This window comes from Pseudophryne corroboree, chromosome 9, assembly GCF_028390025.1.
Source record: "Pseudophryne corroboree isolate aPseCor3 chromosome 9, aPseCor3.hap2, whole genome shotgun sequence".
NCBI classification, from domain to species: Eukaryota; Metazoa; Chordata; class Amphibia; order Anura; family Myobatrachidae; genus Pseudophryne; species Pseudophryne corroboree.
In genome coordinates, this window is record NC_086452.1 from 229,254,312 (window position 1) to 229,274,859 (window position 20,548).

The 20,548-nt window shown below is 47.4% G+C and overlaps 1 protein-coding gene across 1 annotated transcript in view; it reads left to right on the forward strand.

The window, feature by feature from the left end:
- The window catches only part of AKNAD1 (AKNA domain containing 1), a 568,892-nt gene that overhangs the window by 307,961 nt on the left and 240,383 nt on the right, over positions 1-20,548 (forward strand). Inside the window, exons 7-9 of the mRNA XM_063940155.1 lie at positions 7,836-7,969; positions 11,093-11,231; positions 12,463-12,563. Of these exons, the coding sequence (XP_063796225.1) occupies positions 7,836-7,969; positions 11,093-11,231; positions 12,463-12,563 (374 nt within the window). The remainder of the gene's footprint in view (positions 1-7,835; positions 7,970-11,092; positions 11,232-12,462; positions 12,564-20,548) is intronic.

Consider the following 20,548-nt stretch of genomic DNA (forward strand, 5'->3'; position numbering starts at 1 on the left):
AGGATTTTCACCAAAGTGATGGCGGAAATGATGGTGCTCCTGCGCAGGCAGGGAGTCACAATTATCCCGTACTTGGATGATCTCCTGATAAAGGCGAGATCGAGAGATCAATTGCTGAAAAGCGTGTCGCTCTCCCTGAGAGTGTTACAACAACCCGGTTGGATTCTCAATCTGCCAAAGTCACAGTTGATTCCAACGACTCGACTATCATTCCTAGGCATGATTCTGGACACGGAACAGAAGAGGGTTTTTCTAGCAATGGAAAAAGCCCAGGATCTCCAGAACATGGTCAGGGAGCTGCTAAAACAAAAAAGAGTGTCTGTTCATCAATGCACTCGAGTTCTGGGAAAAATGGTGGCAGCCTACGAGGCCATCCCCTTCGGCAGGTTCCATGCGAGGACGTTTCAGTGGGACCTTCTGGACAAGTGGTCAGGGTCCCATCTGCAGCTACATCAAAAGATAAGCCTGTCCCCCAGGGCCAGGGTGTCTCTCCTGTGGTGGCTGCAGAGTGCTCACCTTCTAGAGGGTCGCAGGTTCGGCATTCAAGACTAGGTTCTGGTGACCACGGACGCGAGCCACCGAGGATGGGGAGCAGTCACAAAAGGAAGACATTTTCAGGGTCTATGGTCAAGCCAGGAGGCTTGTCTACACATCAACGTGCTGGAATTGAGGGCCATATACAACTGCCTACGACAAGCGGAGTATCTTCTTCGCGATCTACCAGTTCTGATTCAATCAGACAACGTAACAGCCGTGGATCATGTAAACCGCCAAGGCGGGACAAGGAGCAGAGTGGCAATGGCGGAAGCCACCAGGATTCTGCGCTGGGCGGAAAATCACGTAAGCGTTCTGTCAGCAGTCTTCATACCGGGAGTGGACAACTGGGAAGCAGACTTCCTCAGCAGACACGATCTCCATCCAGGAGAGTGGGGACTTCATCAAGAGGTCTTTGCAGATATAACAAGTCTTTGGGGACTTCCTCAAATAGACATGATGGCGTCACGCCTCAACAGAAAGCTTCGGAGGTATTGTGCCAGGTCAAGGGACCCTCAGGCAGTAGCGGTAGACGCCCTAGTGACACCATGGGTGTTTCAGTCGGTCTATGTGTTCCCTCCTCTGCCTCTCATCTCAAAAGTGCTGAGAATCATAAGACGAGAAAGAGTACAGACAATACTCATTGTTCCAGATTGGCCTCGAATGGCCTGGTATTCGGATCTTCAGGAGATGCTCACAGAAGATCCGTGGCCTCTTCCTCTCAGGGAAGACCTGTTGCAGCAGGGGCCTTGCATGTTCCAAGACTTACCGCGGTTGCGTTTGACGGCATGGCGGTTGAACACCGAATACTAGCTGAGAAAGGTATTCCAGAGGAAGTGTTCCCTACTCTGATAAAGGCTAGGAAGGAGGTAACAGCGAAGCATTATCACCGTATCTGGAGGAAGTATGTATCTTGGTGTGAAACCAAGAATGCTCCTACGGAAGATTTCCATCTGGGCCGTTTTCTCCACTTCCTACAGACAAGAGTGGATATGGGCCTAAAGTTAGGCTCCATTAAGGTACAGATTTCGGCCCTATCTATATTCTTTCAGAAGGAATTGGCTTCTCTCCCAGAAGTCCAGACCTTTGTAAAGGGAGTGCTGCACATCCAGCCTCCTTTTGTACCACCAGTGGCACCATGGGACCTTAACGTGGTGTTACAGTTCCTTAAATCACACTGGTTTGAACCCCTTCAAACGGTTGAATTAAAATTTCTCACCTGGAAGGTGGTCATGTTATTAGTCTTGGCATCTACAAGGCGGGTGTCAGAGTTGGCGGCCTTGTCTCACAAGAGCCCCTACTTGATTTTTCCATGTGGATAGAGCGGAATTGAGGACTCGTCCTCAATTTGTGCCTAAGCTGGTTTCTTCATTTCATATGAACCAACCTATTGTGGTACCTGTGGCTACGAGTGACTTGGAGGACTCCAAGTCCCTGGATGTAGTCAGGGCCTAAAAAAATCTATGTAGCCAGGACGGCTAGGGTTAGGAAGACAGAGGCTCTGTTTGTCCTGTATGCAGCCAACAAGGTTGGCGCGCCTGCTTCTAAGCAGACTATTGCTCGCTGGATCTGTCACACGATTCAGCAGGCTCATTCTACGGCTGGATTGCCGTTACCAAATTTGGTAAATGCCCATTCCACTAGGAAGGTGGGCTCTTCTTGGGTGGCTGCCCAAGGCGTCTCGGCATTACAGTTGTGCCGAGCAGCTACTTGGTCGGGTTCAAACACTTTTGCAAAATTCTACAAGTTTGATACCCTGACTGATGAGGACCTCGCGTTTGCTCAATCGGTGCTGCAGAGTCATCCGCACTCTCCCGCCCGGTTTGGAGCTTTGGTATAAACCCCATGGTCCTTACGGAGTCCCCTCTAGGACGTAAGAGAAAATAAGATTTGAAACCTACCGGTAAATCTTTTTCTCCTAGTCCGTAGAGAATGCTGGGCGCCCGTCCCAGTGCGGACTAAATCTGCAAGACTTGTATTTAGTTGTTGCTTACATAAGGGTTATGTTATAGTTGAGATCGGTCGTTGACTGATGCTGTTTTTGTTCATACTGTTAACTGGTTGCGTATATTCCAGGTTATACGGTGTGGATGGTGTGGGCTGGTATGAATCTTGCCCTTAGATTACAAAATCCTTTCCTCATATTGGGGGTAATTCCAAGTTGATCGCAGCAGGACTTTTTTTAGCAGTTGGGCAAACCATGTGCACTGCAGGGGGGGCAGATATAACATTTGCAGAGAGAGTTAGATTTGGGTGGGTTATTTTGTTTCTGTGCAGGGTTAATACTGGGTGCTTTATTTTTACACTGCAATTAGATTGCAGATTGAACTCCCCACACCCAAATCTAACTCTCTCTGCACATGTTATATCTGCCTCCCCTGCAGTGCACATGGTTTTGCCCAGTTGCTAACAGAATTCCTGCAGCGATCAACTTGGAATTACCCCCATTGTCCATCTCCTCTGGGCACAGTTTCTCTAACTGAGGTCTGGAGGAGGGGCATAGAGGGAGGATCCAGCGTACACCCATACTAAAAGTTCTTTATAGTGCCCATGTCTCCTGCGGAGCCCGTCTATACCGCATGGTCCTTTACGGAGTCCCCAGCATCCTCTACGGACTAGGAGAAAAAGATTTACCGGTAGGGTTAAAATCTTATTTTTAAAACATACCAAGTATTTTGTAAAGAAATCGTAATTTAAAGGAAAATTGACCCTATACTTTTACTGCTTTACCATGTCATTTATTTTATTAATTTAATTTCCTTAGTGATTGGTGAAGTGTCTTCTTCGAGAACAGTGTATGATTATGCATCATTTTTGGCCACCATGTATGTACACTGTAATTTGTGACCAAAATATCCTACAGTGTTCTTGTGCTTTTCCAAGATGTTCTCTATGGAAAAAGTGAAACTTCTTTTTCCAAACTGTTTTCCTCTTGGCATGTGCATCCTCATGTGTTTGAATTTCGAAGTTGGACATTGCTGTTTTCAGTGTGTATAAATAGATGAAACTCACATATTTACTCTTCATTATCAGATACTAGACAAACTTTTTACACTATGGGTCGAATTCAATTGGGTGCAAGGTTTTGACTGACAAAAAAAAACTTACGGACCTCGCATCCAATATTAGATTACCGCGGGTATGCACACTTCCGATACCCGCAGTATTTAATTAATTATTATGTAATTAAAAACAATTTCAACTTTGAAAACCCTGCTGAGTGAGTGAACAAAAAATAATAATAATAATACTTACCTGGACGGTGGTCTCCCCTCACACAAACACACAGACATATTACACTCACGACAGCTATAAGAGACCGGGTCCAATGCTGGAGGAAGAAGACAGCACTTCGGAAGTTGAGTAATTTCAGGCTAATTCAGCTAACTGGAAACTTTCAATTGCTTCATTAGTCCTTGGGAGGTGGGGGGGATGGAGCCAGGGGGGTTGCCGCTAGGGAGCTAGAGCAAGTTCAATGATTTTTCCTATAAATAACAATTTTATGAAAAATCAGACTTGCCACGGAGGAGTGTCTATAGAAATCACTACGTCTAATTTTCTCTACTCTAACTGAATATAAACCCCCCCCACCCTCAATTGAATTCCCCCTATATGTTGGTCTCCCACCATCCCTACTATCTAAGCTGTCTCTTCAGCTCCAAGATGGTAAAAACTAAGGGGCTTTTTTATCAATGAGTTTTATCGTGCGCAATGAGTTATAAAACTTGTTGCATATGATAAATGGTGCTCCAGCTAATCAGCTCCTAACTTTCATTTTTCAAACACATGACAGGAGCTGTTTGGCTGGAGCAGCATTATTATATGCAATGAGTTTTAAACCTCATTGTGTAATGATAAAACTTGTTGACAAATCAGCCCCTAACTCTGTTAAGACTTGATTAGATGGAAGTTTGAATCAGGTGTTCCTAAAGCTAATCCAATAAATAATGAAAGTGGGCAGACGTACACTTGTGCTTTCTTATTTGCGTTACCTTGCTTTGTGTCTTTTGTACTTTACACCTCCCAACACTGGAAGTCTGCAGATCGGGATACGGAATCTGGCCACATAATGGTGGAGCATGGCAGCATCACAGAGGGGTCACGGCCCTGGAGGGCTGCTTAGCTCTAATAAGCTCTAAGCTGACTCGTGGCCGTCCTACCACACTATTATATAGAGCAATAGTGAATGGAAATACGCTGCAATACGTCCTGATCATGACAGTGGGACAGAGCCCTAAAATAGTGGTAAATGAGTAGAGAGTCCTAACTAGCACCAAAATAAATAAAGAACAGCCATAATTCTAAACTGTAAAACAGGCACTATAAAAAATACAAAATAAATGGATACATTGACACTTCACTCAGAGGCGTAGCTAGGTGCCATGGTGCCCGGAGCAACAGTATGTTTCGGCACCCCCTCCCCTATACTGAATTGGGTGCATGTTACATTTGAAAAGAAAAAATATTGAAAAATCCAAAATAGGTGACAGGGCCGGTTCTAGACCTTGTGGATCTCAGGGTGAAAGTTTCTTTTGGGCACCCGTCATGTTTAAAACAGGGACAGTGCACGCCAAAGGAGCACAACAAAAATATAGGGGAAGTTATGCCATAGTAGGGCCTCTTATATATGAACCTCTGCAGCTTCTTATGCAGAGAGAGGTGCTGCAACAGCAGCCTGGGGCAGAGACGGGTGCTGCAGCACCCGAGGCAGAAAGAGGTGCTGCAGCAGCCGGGAAAGAGATAGGTGCTGCAGCACTTGGGGCAGAAAAAGGTGCTGCAGCAGCTGGGAGAGAGAGATGCTGCAATAGCTGGGACAAAGAAGTGCTGCAGTAGCCGGGGCAGAAAGAGGTGCTTCAGCAGCCGGGGCAGAAAGAGGTGCTGCAGCACCTGGGAAGAAAAAGGTGCTGCGGCAGCTGGAACAGAGAGAGAGATGCTGCAATAGCTGGGACAAAGAAGTGCAGCAGTTGCCGGGGCAGAAAGAGGTACTGCAGCAGCTGGGGCAGAGATAGGTGCTGCAGCACCTGAGGAAGAAAAAGGTGCTGCAGCAGCTGGAACAGTGAGAGAGATGCTGCAATAGCTGGGACAAAGAAGTGCTGCAGTAGCCGGGGCAGAAAGAGGTGCTGCAGCAGGCGGGACAGAGAGTGGTGTAGCAGGACAGAAGTAGCCCTGCTGCACAGCTACAAGCAGACAGTGAGACATATAAGGAGGGTGGCAGAGCCTAGTTTCGGAGTCTGAGTCAGTGTGGTATAGTGGGCAGAAGGAGGGGGTGAGCAGGCGGCGGTGCGCCCTCTCACTTTTACGGCACCCGGAGCTTGCGCTCCACTGGAGCCACCCTCGCTACACCCCTGACTTCACTTAGTATTGGTTGTTGTGCACTAAAGAAAGCATTGACATTGTATGTATATATGAAAGTGAAAGAACATAATGGAAAACCTTGTATAAAACCTTAGCACTGGACAACTTTTTGAACGATATGGCTGATTCTGTTATTTCTGAATGACATATCGTTCAAATCATCCAGTGTGTACACACTATAATATCGTCAGGAATGCGTGCTCGCATGGGTCGCTTGCGACATCTCCTGTCAGCTGTTACATGCAGCCCAATCTGGTGATGTCGCAAGCAATGCCATGCTGCCAAACGCAGTATGGCCCAACTCCTCCCGACATCGGCAGGTGTGTATGCACTTGCCGATGTCGGCACCCCGTTGCAGCCGATAACGCTGGGTACACACATCGTCTACTGTGTACCTGACATTACATAGGTGTTGAGGAAACACTAATATCATCTTCATTATTTTAGTGTTTCAGTTTATCCATTTTATTTTATAGCACATCTCTTTCATAGTGACCCCTTTGTGTATTGTACTACAGCCCTCAAATAGGGTTGTAAGGTAATTTATGCACTACGAATGCTCTGTTAAATGCAAGGGCAAAGTGTAAGGATTTGTTATTGCCTATGACAGACATTTTCCTATACCTTTAATTGACATGTGTTACAAATTATAATTAGAACTGAATCTAATTCTAGCATATGCCATATTTCAGTAAAAATATGTATAGCGGTTACTGAAGTAGTTTTACATTTCCTTATTATGAGGATGACCAGAAACACATTTACAGGAGCCATAAGGAAATTCAGTGAATGTAAAGCAATATTGTAGTTTTCAAGGTTTGTACCAGTAGAGACACATTTTATTAAATGCAGTTACAGCAGTTTGTCATCAGGAATTCCTGATACAGGGGTGATTTAAGAGAGGAGAGGACCTACGTGCAGTCTCCATCGCGGGCCTTCTCCTCTCTGGTGGAGGTAGACTCTGGCATAATGCCAGAGTCTACTGCACATGTACAGGTCTCCAAGAACATGGCACCCGTGCCTTGTTCCCGGGGACACCTCCAGTGTCTCAGAAATGGCCATGGCAGGGCCGCCGTCGCAGGACTCCGGAGGGGTAAGTAAAATATATGGGTGCGGTGTGGGCCCCCCTGGACCCAGGGGCCCGTGTGCACCACACACACTGCACCCATTATAGAAAAGCCAATGACCAGGCACCAGTGAGATGCGGTGAGGTCAGCTGAAATTATTAATATAAAACAAAGATGATATTTATGAATTCTAAATATAATCTTTGTATTAATCTAATCATTTTTATAGTCAAAACTCTGGATTATACTGGAGTATGACAGGTGAGACTTTACCTACTCTGACCGTACATTACTGCCAGAAATCTCATTCACCAGACCTCACCATCCATCTGAGGCACACTACAATTACATACCTCCCAACATCTAGGGCACCTGAAACGCCCCAAAAGGGTTGTGGCCTATGTAAAAGGGGCATGGCTTTGTGAGAATGACACAATCACAAGCCATTCCACCTTTTTTGTCACTGTGGGGGAATTCCCATGAATTGAAGCTCATATATTCACTATCGCTCTACTGTGCAAAGCAGTGTGGCAGGAGCCTCCTAACTGCCCCACCCCCACACCTCAGAACACTGCTGCGGCCCACAGGTAGAACAGTTCCCAAAAAACAGGACTGTCCCGTGAAAATTGGGACAGTTGGGAGGTATGCAATTAAGACAATATATGTTGTAGTTTGCTGGCCTAATAAATGCTGCAGTGTGCATTTAATAAAACATTCTTAGACATCACAAAAAGAAAATAGCAGAAAGCACACTGCATAATAATAATAATAATAATAATAATAATCATTTTATTTATATAGCACTCTTTCTCCAAACAGGACAGTATATTACAAGCTCTAATTATCATGTTATGTCATTTCTTTTTGTTATGTGTACAGACTTTCCAAAACTTGAAATTATGCCTAGAGAGTCTGGAACTCAATTACTTGTCTGCCAAAGAAAAGCATCGTGATTTGCAGCTGCAGATATACAGGACAAATTCCCAAACAGTGGGAGAATTTGACTTAGAAAGGTATGGTCGAAGTTTACAAATTTAAACACTATGCCATATACAATGTAGTGTTAGCCTTTGAGAAATCCAGACAAATTGTATTGTAAAGAGCATTGTAAGGATAAAATGTATGTAAACCTAGGTTATTGTCCAATTAGAAACATATACAGAGGCTTGGATGAGAACTTTAGAAAATATCTTGAATAAACAAGTTCTACATATGGATGCAAGGATACTCTTAAAAAAGATTTTAAACACATTAGCTCCGATAAAGCAGCATGTTTGGTGCAATGCCTGCACAGATCATTGAGATCCGTGTAGGCTTATATGTTTTTTAAGTGTGAGAAAAAGTTACATTTTAAAAATCCAACAACGTGGGCAGAGGCGTCTCTAGAGAGGAGACCCATGTGCAGACTCCGTGTGTGGGCCCCCTCCTGTTCCATAGCCGTCACGCCGCTGCTAGCGCTCTGAGCGCTGTAGACTGTGGCACAGTGCCAGAGTCTACGACGCATGCACAGGACTCCGAAAAATGCCCGCTGCGCCATTTTTTCGGAGTCCTGCGCATGAGCTGTAGACTCTGGCACTGTGCTAGAGTTTCTAGTGGTCAGTGCGCTAGCAGCGGCGCGACGGCTACGGGAGAGGAGGGGGCCCACACATGGTCAGCAATGGACTCCAGAAAGGTAAGTATAGGAGAAATGGGTGCAGTGTGTGCAGTGTGGGGCCCCCGGGACTCAGGTGCCCCTGTGCACCACACACACTGCACCCATTATAGAAACGCCAAAAGCATATCCTGCACTGGGCTCTGTGAGTCAGTGCTGGTTCAAGAAATGTGTGTGAGGGGATGGGAACCCCTGTATTTCATTGAAACAGCACTGGGTTCTTGAGCCCAGGGCCGGATCTAGACCTTGCGGCGCCCCGGGCGTAAAAATAGGGGTGTGGCTTAATGGAGAAGTGGCGTGGTCAGTTATGCCCCCTGTAGCTGTGCCAACAGTAGTATTGCCCCCAGTACTGTGCCCCCTGTAGAGTTGTGCCCCCAGTAGTATTGCCCCCTGTAGAGTTGTGCCCCAGTACTGTGCCCCCTGTAGAGTTGTGCCCCCAGTAGTATTGCCCCCTGTAGAGTTGTGCCCCCAGTAGTATTGTCCCCAGTAGTGTGCCCCCTGTAGAGTAGAAAATAAAAAATAAAAATAAATTAATACTTACAATCCCCGCTTCTGCTTCCCGACCGGTACTGCCCTCCATCTCCGGCCGCCGGCGCCGCTCTTCGAATCTATGGGAGAGATGTTATGACGTCTCTACCATAGCACCGCATAGACACTAGAGGTCAATTATGACCTCTAGCGTCTATGTGCCGCTCCCGCAATGCAGTGCGGAGCGTGATTACTTCATCGCACACCGCCGGGTATCTAAACAGCACCAGTAGCGGATCTTACCACCAGGGCGGCGCCTTCCGGACAATGGCGGCACCCTCCGGAAGGTGGCGCCCGGGCAAAAATCCTGCTTGCCAGTAGCAATATCCGCTGCTGCTTGAGCCGGCCCTGGTTCCGGAACTACAGGTTAAAAAATAAGTAGGGGTTCCCTGTATTCCAACAACCAGAATCAGTCTTTTACTAGCGGGAGGGTAATGCCACAGCCAGGGGACATGTTTGAAGGGCTCACCCCAGCCAAAATATTACCCCCCCAATATAGGTACCATATAGATGTCAGTCAGCATTGGGACGTTACCCTTTTTTTTTTTGGAAGACCCTCTAGAGGATTGGGGTTACTTATAGTCCCCCTGTAAAAGAAATATTAAAATAAAGACTGGAAACACACACCATTGAAAGTATGACTTAAATAAACACACACTCACATATACTCACCTTATTCCTGGCATATTTAGTCAACTTTTCCAATTAGAATCCATTACATGGGAAAAGGGTAAAAATCCATACTCACCTATCCCTTGCGGTGCTCAGTCCTCTTGTCCAGTAGGCATCCAGGGGGTTAAAAATAAAAAAACAACTCAACCGTACCAGGCCGGCCCTAGAGGAGCTATATGTGTATACACATATAGCTCCTTTGCGCAAATTATGGAACCCACGTGGTTTCCATCATTTGCATAGCCGTCAACCAGTCAGCGCCCATTACCGTAGGAGCAAGCTGCTGATTGGCTGTGACTGCACTGACTGTCAGTCATTACCAGCCTGGCTAATGATCTGTAACATCTGTGACATAGTTAATTGCAAGGAAAAGTCAGAGTAAAAATGTACCTCTGGTAATTAACATGCAGGTAAACCCATTTGGTTCTGCATTTTATGCAGGAATCACTGGTTTACCAAGCGTTACCAGAGGTTTTGCCGCACACTGATAAGGCTTAATAATTGAATAGCAGTAAAACTTGCACCTAATTGGATATTCAGCATAGTGTAAATAAAGCTGGGCATACATTGTCAGATAAAATGTCAATTTGACAGTCATTTTATCTGACAACCTCACACCCATCAGATATCATGGGCATATACTGTAAGGTATCTTACAGTGTATGACCACACAATATCTGAGTTCCTCCCAGGGGAGGAGCCATTTCCCCGTTACTACCCAGTGAAGGAACAGGGCAAATGCTTGTTGGTTGACCGTGGCATCACATGCATTACCTGATGCGGCTGTAACTTTAAAATATTATGTCGGATGGACACACTGGACAATCCATCATGACCATCCAATCTATATTTTAGGATCGGCCGCACGCATACACTGTATAATTTTCTGGGCGATCCGCCGATATGGGTTGGATCAGCCTGATAATTATATAGTGTATGCCCAGCGTAAGAATTACATCTCAACTGCAATACATAGAAACATAGAATTTGACGCCAGATAAGAACCACTTGGCCCTTCTAGTCTGCCCCTATTTTTGTTATCCTTTAGGCAATCTCAACCCTGTTTGAACCTTAATTCTTTGTAAGGATAGTCATATGCCTATCCCAAGCATGTGTAAATTGCTCTACAGTCTTAGCCTCTACCACCTCTGATGGGAGGCTACATCAACTGCAATCCCTTGGAAATCTGATAAAGTGCTAGAATTCAATGTAAATCTGCTTGAAATACAATTGTTGTATCCTTAATACATATAATGTCCCATATAATCTGCTTAATCTGTTCCAGAGACATAGAAGGACAGATATTCAGACTGGGCATGTTACTAGAAGATATTCAAGAACAAATAAATCAAAGTGAAGATAGTGTAACCGTATCTGCATCTCCCACCACTCCACAGGAAACTCATTCCTTGCCTTACCCAGAGGTAATTAAACCTCTATATATGCTATTGTTAATGCATTAATATGTGTTATATTATACAATTTTTACTGAATTATAATGGTGTAGAAGGGGCTGATTCAGAGCCACATGCTAATTAAAATATCTGTGATTTATCACACAACGCACTCATGAGGTAAATAGTCGCAACATTTGCAGGTTTACAGTGATTTCGAGTCACAGGATGGTCTGCCAGATCTACACTTATGGCTGACTCATAAACAGATCGTTCACACTCAGAATTAGTTTGCCTTCACAATCAGCATAAGGTCGTCCTTGCGTCTCTCAGCCACACCATTTTTTTGCCCCAGTTTCTCCCAGCCACACCATCATCTTCTCCCTGCTTTCTCCCAGCCACACCATCATCTCCCCCCTGTATCTCTCAGCCACACCGTCCTCTCCCCCTTCTACTCTCAGCCACAATGTCATCTCCCCCAGCATCTCTCAGCCACACCGTCCTCTCCCCTGCTATTCTCAGCCACAGTGTTATCTCCCCCAACATTTCTCAGCCACGCCATAATCTCCCCCCGTTACTCTTAGCCACACTGTCATCTCCCCCCTGTATTTCTCAGCCATACCATCATCTTCCCCCTGCATCTCTCACCCTGCCCCATTTAGATCTGTGTCTCTCAGCCTGCCCCATTCACTCAGCTCTCTCAGCTTGACCCCCCCCCCCGTTTACTGTGTCTCTCAGCCTGTCCCCTTTAATTCTGTGTCTCTCACACTGTGCCCTCCTTCCTTCAGTCTGTGTCTCTCAGCCTGCCTTCCCCCCTCCCCCCAACTTTTTGACCTAACTACTTGCTGTGGAGGAGGCTGGCTGGAGCTCCCTGTGGCCCTGCGACACCCAGCATGCCCCTGGAGCCAGCAGAGCAGGGTCTTAGTGATGCTGGATCCTCCGAGTACCCAGCAGTAAAGAGCAACTGGTGCCTCTCCCCCTGAATCTGCCAGTGGTACTTGAGCCACATCACGCCAATGAAGTCACGAGTTGGCCACTGCTGATCTAGTCTGTGTTCTAACGCCCAGTAAACTCATTATGAACATACAAAACAGATAATCAATCCTTATACTGGACACACAGCAATTAAATAACAAAAACACAATTGTGTCTTTATTACCACTCTTAATACATTATGACTTACTCCACAAAATCGCATGTAACAACTAAGCATTTATGTGGAAACATTGTAACCAGCAGTTATGTCTCTTATTATGATCAGAAGAAAACAGGACATACCACAGACCCAATGGTAAACAACATCAATGAGGTAGAAATATTAAGTCAAGAAGAGGAGATGGCCATCTTATTGCCAGGTTCATGGTAAGGCCACTATAATATATTGTTTGTTCCAGATTATTCAGAGACATTTAAGCTTTTATACCATAAATTGACAAAATGTAAACTATAAATAAGAATCATGCTAGAGAGCAAAGTGCAGATGTTTCATGTATGTAATTGTTTTCACATTCTGTTCAAGACATGATGAACATGTAGTGTATTAAAGGTTAAACCCATATATTGCCATTTTCAGACGAACCATTCATACTAAATACTGTACATCACTATGATATCCTACTGCAGCTCTGTTAAAAAGTCTTACCTATCCCAGTCCCTAATGGTATCCAGTCTTTAGGTCGACAACACTTAGGTCGACACTCATTAGGTCGACCACTATTGGTTGACATGGTCACTAGGTTGACATGGCAAAGGTCAACATGAGTTTTTCACATATTTTGTTTACATTTTTTTTACTTTTTCATACTTTACGATCCACATGGACTATGACTGGGAATAGTAACCTTTGCGGAGCGCAGCGCTAGCGGAGTGAGCCACCTTGCTCGAAGCGCGAGCCATGCGAGGGGACACTGTGCACTAATTGGGGTTCCTGGTCACTTCATGAAGAAAACAACACCATTTCTCTTATGTCCTAGAGGATGCTGGGGTCCACATTAGTACCATGGGGTATAGATGGGTCCACCAGGAGTCATTGGCACTTTAAGAGTTTGAGAGTGTGGGCTGGCTCCTCCCTCTATGCCCCTCCCACCAGACTCAGTTTAGAAAATGTGCCCGGAGGAGCCGGTCACAGCTAGGGGAGCTCTCCTAAGCTTTTCTAGTTAAAGTTATTTTTAGAGTTTATTTTTTTACAAGAGGCTTCTGGCAACAGCCTGCCTGCAACGAGGGACTAAGGGGGGGGGGGAGCAGTGTCCGCCCTGCGGGGTCTGAGCCACTATCTCCGCTGACTGGACACTGAGCTCCAGAGGGGTCTGATCGTTCACCGCCACAGGGGACCGCTCGCCCCAGCAGCATGCCGCCAACCCCTTACAGTGCTGAAGAGTGGTGAGTGAGACACCGACCCCCCTATCAAGCAGGGGCCGGTGCGAAGATGGCGGCAACGGGGAAGGAGAGCAGTATTAACTGCGCTCCTGTGAAAGTTCAGAGGCACATGGTGCGGCTCTGTTAGGGGCGCCCTGAGCCAGCGCTTACCCCCACACTGGTCCACAAGTCTGTCGGGGTCCGCGGATCTCAGCCAGCAAGTTTTACCTCAGGCCAGTATAATCTATGAAGAGTGGGAAGACAGCACCATTAACGGGCCAAGCTTCTCCTCAGAGCAGACCCAGCAGCGTTCCAGCACCATTTTCCTGCCTGCACAGCGCTGGATAGAAGAACAGGTCCCTCCACAGCAGCTCCAACTGTCAGCTCCAACTGTCAGTACACGGAACCAGGGGGCTGTAGATGGGGGAGGGGAGGCTGTAAACCGACTGTGTCTCCTATTAAGGGACACAATCTGCGCTGACAAGGGGTCTCCCTTTGCTGAAAGCGCTATGTGTGGGTTGGCTCTGATCTCTGTGTCTCTCTTGCCATTCTTAGGGGGGAAACTCTGTCTGCCCCCACCTGTGTGTGTGTGGAGTGTTTGATGGTCTCCTTTAGCTATGTCCAGGGACACTGTGTCATATGCTGCAGAGGATTTATCCTCCCAGGATGATCCCATTCCATGTAATCAGGATAGCACTGGTTTAGCACAGATACCAGTAAGGGAACTAGAGTGGTTTTCCTCTATCAAATCTTGGATTTCTGACAGGGTTGCAAGTAATGAATCTGCAACCCAGGTATTACAAAGCTCTATGGCAGTATGGCCTGGTTCTGGTACCTCAGGACGCCCCATTATATACCCCCACAAACATGCGCTTGTACATGTCACACAAGACGACACGGATACCGATTCTGACACTACAGATGGTGATGGGGATGTGTTGCGGCGGTCCGCATCTCTTGCAAAGGGGGTGCAATTGTTGATAGAGGCTATCACGGATGTGTTAAATGTTAATGATACCACACCTGAGCAGGTTGAGGAGGCTTTTTTTACTGAAATTAAAAAAGCCTCGCTAACCTCCCCTGCGTCAAAGGAATTGAATGCTATATTTGAAAAAGCATTGGTAAACCATGAGAAAAAATTCAAGATCCCTAAAAAGGTCCAGGTGGCATTTCCTTTCCCTGAGGAGGATAGGAAAAAATGGGAAAACCCGCCAATTGTTGACGCCTCTGTGTCCAGACTCTCAAAGAAGGTGGTTTTACCTGTTCCAGGATCTACCGCCTTAAAGGAGCTGGCTGTTAGGAAAATTGATAACACGCTTAAATCAATGTATACTGCTTCAGGGGCCATATTACGTCCCACTATTGCTACTGCAGGGATTGCAAAGGCAATAGTAAAGTGGTCGGCTACCTTACTTGAGGATTTGGATACGATGGATAGGGATGATGTTGCATTGTATTTTACGCAACATACATGATTCTGTAGGTTTTATAGTAGAATCCATGAAAGGCCTGGGTTCCATGTCTGTTCCTGGCTTCCATGTCTGTTTCAGTTCGTCGGGGACTGTGGCTGCGCCAGTGGTCAGCTGACGCGGAATCCAGAAGAAGTGTGGAGTCCCTATCCTATACAGGTCAGGCTCTCTTTGGGTAAGCTCTAGATGCGTGGATATCCACCGCTACAGCAGGTAAGCCTCTGTTTCTTCCCTCAGCAGCACCTGCTCTGAAGAAATCTTTCTCTCATCTGCAACGCAGTCCTTTCAGCCTAACAAGCCTAGAAAGGCCAGAACTTCCAATTCCTTCTTTAGGGGAGGTCGGGTTAAGTCCAAGGGAGCGAGACTCAGACACTTCAGTCAGTGTCTGGGTATTGTACGGCCTGGATCCCTGGGTGGTAGATGTTGTGTCTCAGGGATACAGGCTGGAATTTCAAAGTCTCCCTCCTCATCAATTTTTCAAGTCAGGCTTGCCAACTCTGTTGGAGGACAGCACTGTACTACAAGATGCTGTCCAAAATCTGGTAGCGGCAAAGGGCATTGTGCCAGTACCACCTCACATGCTGAACAATGGTTACTATTCAAACCTTTTCGTGGTACCAAAACCGGATGGTTCGGTCAGGCCCATTCTGAACCTAAAATCATTGAACCCCTTTCTAGTTCAAGATGGAGTCTCTCAGGGCGGTGATATCAAGTCTGGAAGAAGGGGAATTCCTGGTATCCCTGGATATCAAGGATGCGTACCTCCACATTCTGATCTGGCTGCCACATCAGGCTTATCTCCGCTTCGCATTGCTGGACTGTCATTTCCAGTTCCAGGCACTGCCATTCGGCCTCTCCACAGCACTGAGGGTGTTTACCAAGGTGATGGCGGAAATGATGATTTACCTCCGCAAGCAGGGTGTGAACATCATTCCATATCTGGATGACCTGCTGATAACAGCATCGTCCAAGGAGAGGCTGCGGCAGTCCATTGTTCTCACAACGCGACTGCTCCAGAGTCACGGTTGGATTCTGAACACATTTGGAACCAACCCAGAGGTTGTCATTTCTGGGAATAATCCTGGATACGGAAGTGCAGAGGGTGTTTCTTCCACAGGAAAAGGCATTGGTGATACAAGCCATGGTCCGGGATGAACAAGAAGCTTTGACGTTATTTTTCCAGGTCGAGGGACCCATAGGCAGTGGCAGTGGATGTCCTGGTGTCTCCGTGGGTGTTCCAGTCAGTGTACGTGTTTCCACCACTCCCACTCATCCCAAGAATCCTAAAGCTCATAAGGAGAACAAGGGTCAAGCGATCCTCATTGCCCCAGACTGGCCAAGAAGGGCTTGGTACACGGACCTTCTGAATCTACTGCAAGATGAGCCAAGGCCTCTTCGGGAGGACCTGCTGCAGCAGGGGCCGTTCGCCTATCAAGACTTACCGTGGCTACGTTTGACGGTATGGAAGTTGAGCACCTGATTCTTGCTCAGAAGGGCATTCCGAAGAAGGTTATTCCTACCCTCATACAGGCTAGGAAAGGGGTAACATCTAAACATTACCATCGTATGTGGAACTAATATGTCTTTTGGTGTGAGTACAAGACAGTGGCGTGCGGTGAGGTCAGTGGCTGGTGAGGCACTGCAGCCATAATGTCCGCCAAGTCCTGCCGACGACTCCAACCCAGGTTGAAATTACCGGACTTCGACCCAGGAGTTCACCAGGGTCGGAGACACTGGAATTTCGACCCAGGTTGACCATTTCACACAGACGAAATACCTGTTTTGGTCTGCAATTACCGGGTCGAAATTCTTGACCCGGTCATTTGCTCTTCTGTGTGAAAGGGGGGGAGGTCAGACAGAGCCCGGCAAAACAACCCGGCACTTAAATGCCGGGTAATTACCGGGATTTCTGTCTGAAAAGGTTGTAAGTGTCACATAAAAAAAAAATATAATATCCGTCTGGAATGGGGAAAAACATGAGGAGACCACAGGGGGATGAGATGAACATAGGGGGAACAACAGGCGGAGACCAGAGGAAAACGGGGAAAATCAGGCAGATGGGAAAAAGAGAATGATAAACAATCAAAATGCATATATACAGAAAATATCAGTGAGTGCCATATAACAGATTTGTGTGTAACATACAGTATGTGTGTGTGCCCATCCACCGCAGATATAGCCATGAGTGTGGCTACATCTGCAAGTATCTATATATAGAGAGAGAGAGAGAGCAATAGTCCTCCAGAGTCCCGCACTCGCACCGTAGGCCGAAGCAGATTATATATATATATATATATATATATATATATATATATATACCCACTTTAAAAGTGTTTCGGAGGCACCGCTCTCGGTGCCTCCAGCTGTCAGTGTGAAGGGGCCGGAAGTGGGGTGTGGGGCCAGGCATTGGGCAGCAAAAACCCATTGATAAAATCCCTATAAGCAGCACCTAGCTGAAGTGCCGCTTTGACAGGGGCGTGCTTTCAGCTCATATGGAAAGCACGCCCCTGTCACTGAGGAAGCTATAATTGGGCAGTGGTTGATTTGGGGAGGGGGCACCACAGAACGTGCCCGCCTGTCCTCTAGTAAAAATTTTTATGCTAAATTTACATTATACTATTTGCGCCATCCCCGTCCGCCTGTGCCCCAGCCCATCCCGCAGCCTGTCTCCCTGCACCGTGTCAGCCCCGGCAGAGGGGGCAGGGGCGTATCTAACTGGTGGTGGTGCTACTCGTGTATCTACGGGGGGGGGGGGGGGTCTGTAGATACACGAGTAACACCACCACCAGTTAGATACGCCCCTGCCCCCTCTGCCGGGGCTGACACGGTGCAGGGAGACAGGCTGCGGGATGGGCTGGGGAACAGGCAGACGGGGATGGCGCAAATAGTATAATGTAAATTTAGTATAAAAAAAACTTACTAGAGGACAGGCGGGCACGTTCTGTGGTGCCCCCTCCCCAAATCAACCACTGCCCAATTATAGCTTCCTCAGTGACAGGGGCGTGCTTTCCATATGAGCTGAAAGCACGCCCCTGTCAAAGCGGCACTTCAGCTAGGTGCCGCTTAAAGGGATTTTATCAATGGGTTTTTGCTGCCCAATGCCTGGCCCCGCCCCCCGCTTCCGGCCCCTTCACACTGACAGCTGGAGGCACCGAGAGCGGTGCCTCCGAAACACTTTTAAAGTGTGTTTTTACAAATGTAAAAATTATTAAAATAATATAAAGGCCAAAGCATTTACTTATGACACAGAATATGTCATAAGTATCTTCTTTGTATTATTTTAATCATTACTATCAGGGGAGGCACTGCCTCCCCTGCCTCCCCTGACTGCACGTCCCTGGGACTCCAAGAAGTTTCCTATGGTGGAGTTTCAACTGTGACATTTCTTCCTCTTCCTGCAAGCAGGAGTGGATATGGGCCTGAGTTTGGGTTCTGAAAAGGTCCAGATTTCAGCCCTATCCATTTTCTTTCAGAAACAATTGGCTGCCCTCCCTGAGGTTCAGACCATTTTGAAGGGAGTTCTGCATATCCAACCTCCCTTTGTACCGCCTACGGCGCCTTGGGACCTTAACGTGGTGTTGCAGTTCCTCCAGTCGCATTGGTTTGAATCTCTACAGGAGGTAGAGGTCAAATTTCTTACATGGATGGCGGTCACTTTGTTAGCCTTGGCTTCTGTTAGACGTGTGTCCGAGCTGTGGGCTTTATCCTGTAAAAGCCCTTACTTGATCTTCCACGAAGATAGAGCTAAGCTCCGTACTCGTCAGCAGTTTCTTCTGAAGGTTTTGTCAGCATTTCATATCAACCAACCTATTGTGTTGCCAGTGGCTACTGACTCCTCAATTACATCAAAGTCCTTGGATGTCGTAAGGGCTCTGAAGATATATGTGAAGAGAACTTCTCGTCACAGAAAGTCGGACTCTCTGTTTGTCCTCTATGATCCCAACAAAATTGGGTGTCCTGCTTCTATGCAGACTATTTCTCGCTGGATTAGGTTCACTATCCAGCACGCTTATTCTACGGCAGGGTTGCCGTGTCCAAAATCTGTTAAGGCCCACTCTACTCGTAAGGTGGGATCATCCTGGGCGACCGCCCGGGGTGTCTCGGCAGTGCAACTTTGCCGAGCTGCAACTTGGTCTGGGTCGAACACGTTTGCACAGTTTTACAAGTTTGATACTTTGGCCTCTGATGATCTGAAGTTCAGTCAATCAGTTCTGCAGGAGCCTCAGCGTTCTCCCTCCCGTTCTGGGAGCTTTGGTACATCCCCATGGTACTAATGTGGACCCCAGCATCCTCTAGGACGTAAGAGACAATAGGATTTTGGTTACCTACCAGTAAATCCTTTTCTCGTAGTCCGTATAGGATGCTGGGCGCCCGCCCAGCGCTTCGTTCTCCTACAAATGCTATTTGGTTCAATACAACTTCGTTTTAGTTGAGTACTGCATTGTTACTTGGTATGTAATGTTTCAACTGTTGCTGAGTAGTTCAAGCTAGTTGACTTGATGTGCCTTGTATGTGTGAGCTGGTATGAATCTCACCACTATCCGTGTATAATCCTTCTCTTGAAGTATGTCGTCTCCTCGGGCACAGTTTCTAGACTGAGTCTGGTGGCGGGGCATAGAGGGAGGAGCCAGCCCACACTCTCAAACTCTTAAAGTGCCAATGGCTCCTGGTGGACCCGTCTATACCCCATGGTACTAATGTGGACCCCAGCATCCTCTACGGACTACGAGAAAAGGATTTACCGGTAGGTAACCAAAATCCTATTTTTAGTATTTTCTTTCTAAGGGTGCATGACCTCGCCTCCTGCAGCGCTGCAAGTGGGCAGGTACACGTGGGTACGGCGTACCCTTAATAATTTAACCGTGGGTATGCCGTACCCACGCCGCCGGCCCACCGCTCCCTCCCTTCCCTCACCAGCGCTGCTGCTGCATGAGGGGAGGAGAGCGCAGCGTGCGCCTCTCCTGCCCCTCAGTGTTTTCCTTCAATTCGGCGCCAGCCCATGAGCCAATCAGAGCTCGTGGACCGGCAGCCAAGGCTCCTGATTGGTTGCCGGACCGCGAGCTTTGATTGGCTCACGGATCGGTGCCTAATTCAAGGTAGGCACTGAGGGGCAGGAGAGGCGCACGCTGCGCTCTCCTCCCCTCACACACAGGAAGCAGCAGCAAGGTAAGCAGCAGGGGAAGGGGGGGCATGTGTACCTGGCACTGGGGGCATATCTTGCACTGCGGGTACATATGTATCTCGCACTGGGGGCATCTTTGCATCTGGCACTGGGGGCATTTCTATATCTGGCACTTGGAGCATATCTGGCACTGGGGGGCATTTCTGTATCTGGCACCGGGCGCATTTCTGTATCTGGCACTGGGGGGCATTTCTGTCACGGGAGCATATCTGGCACTGGGGGGACATGTGTATCTGGCACTGGTGGCATCTCTGTATCTGGCCCTGGGGGCATATCTGCCACTGGGGGGCATTTCTGTATCTGGCACTGGGGGGACATGTGTATCTGGCACTGGGGGCATC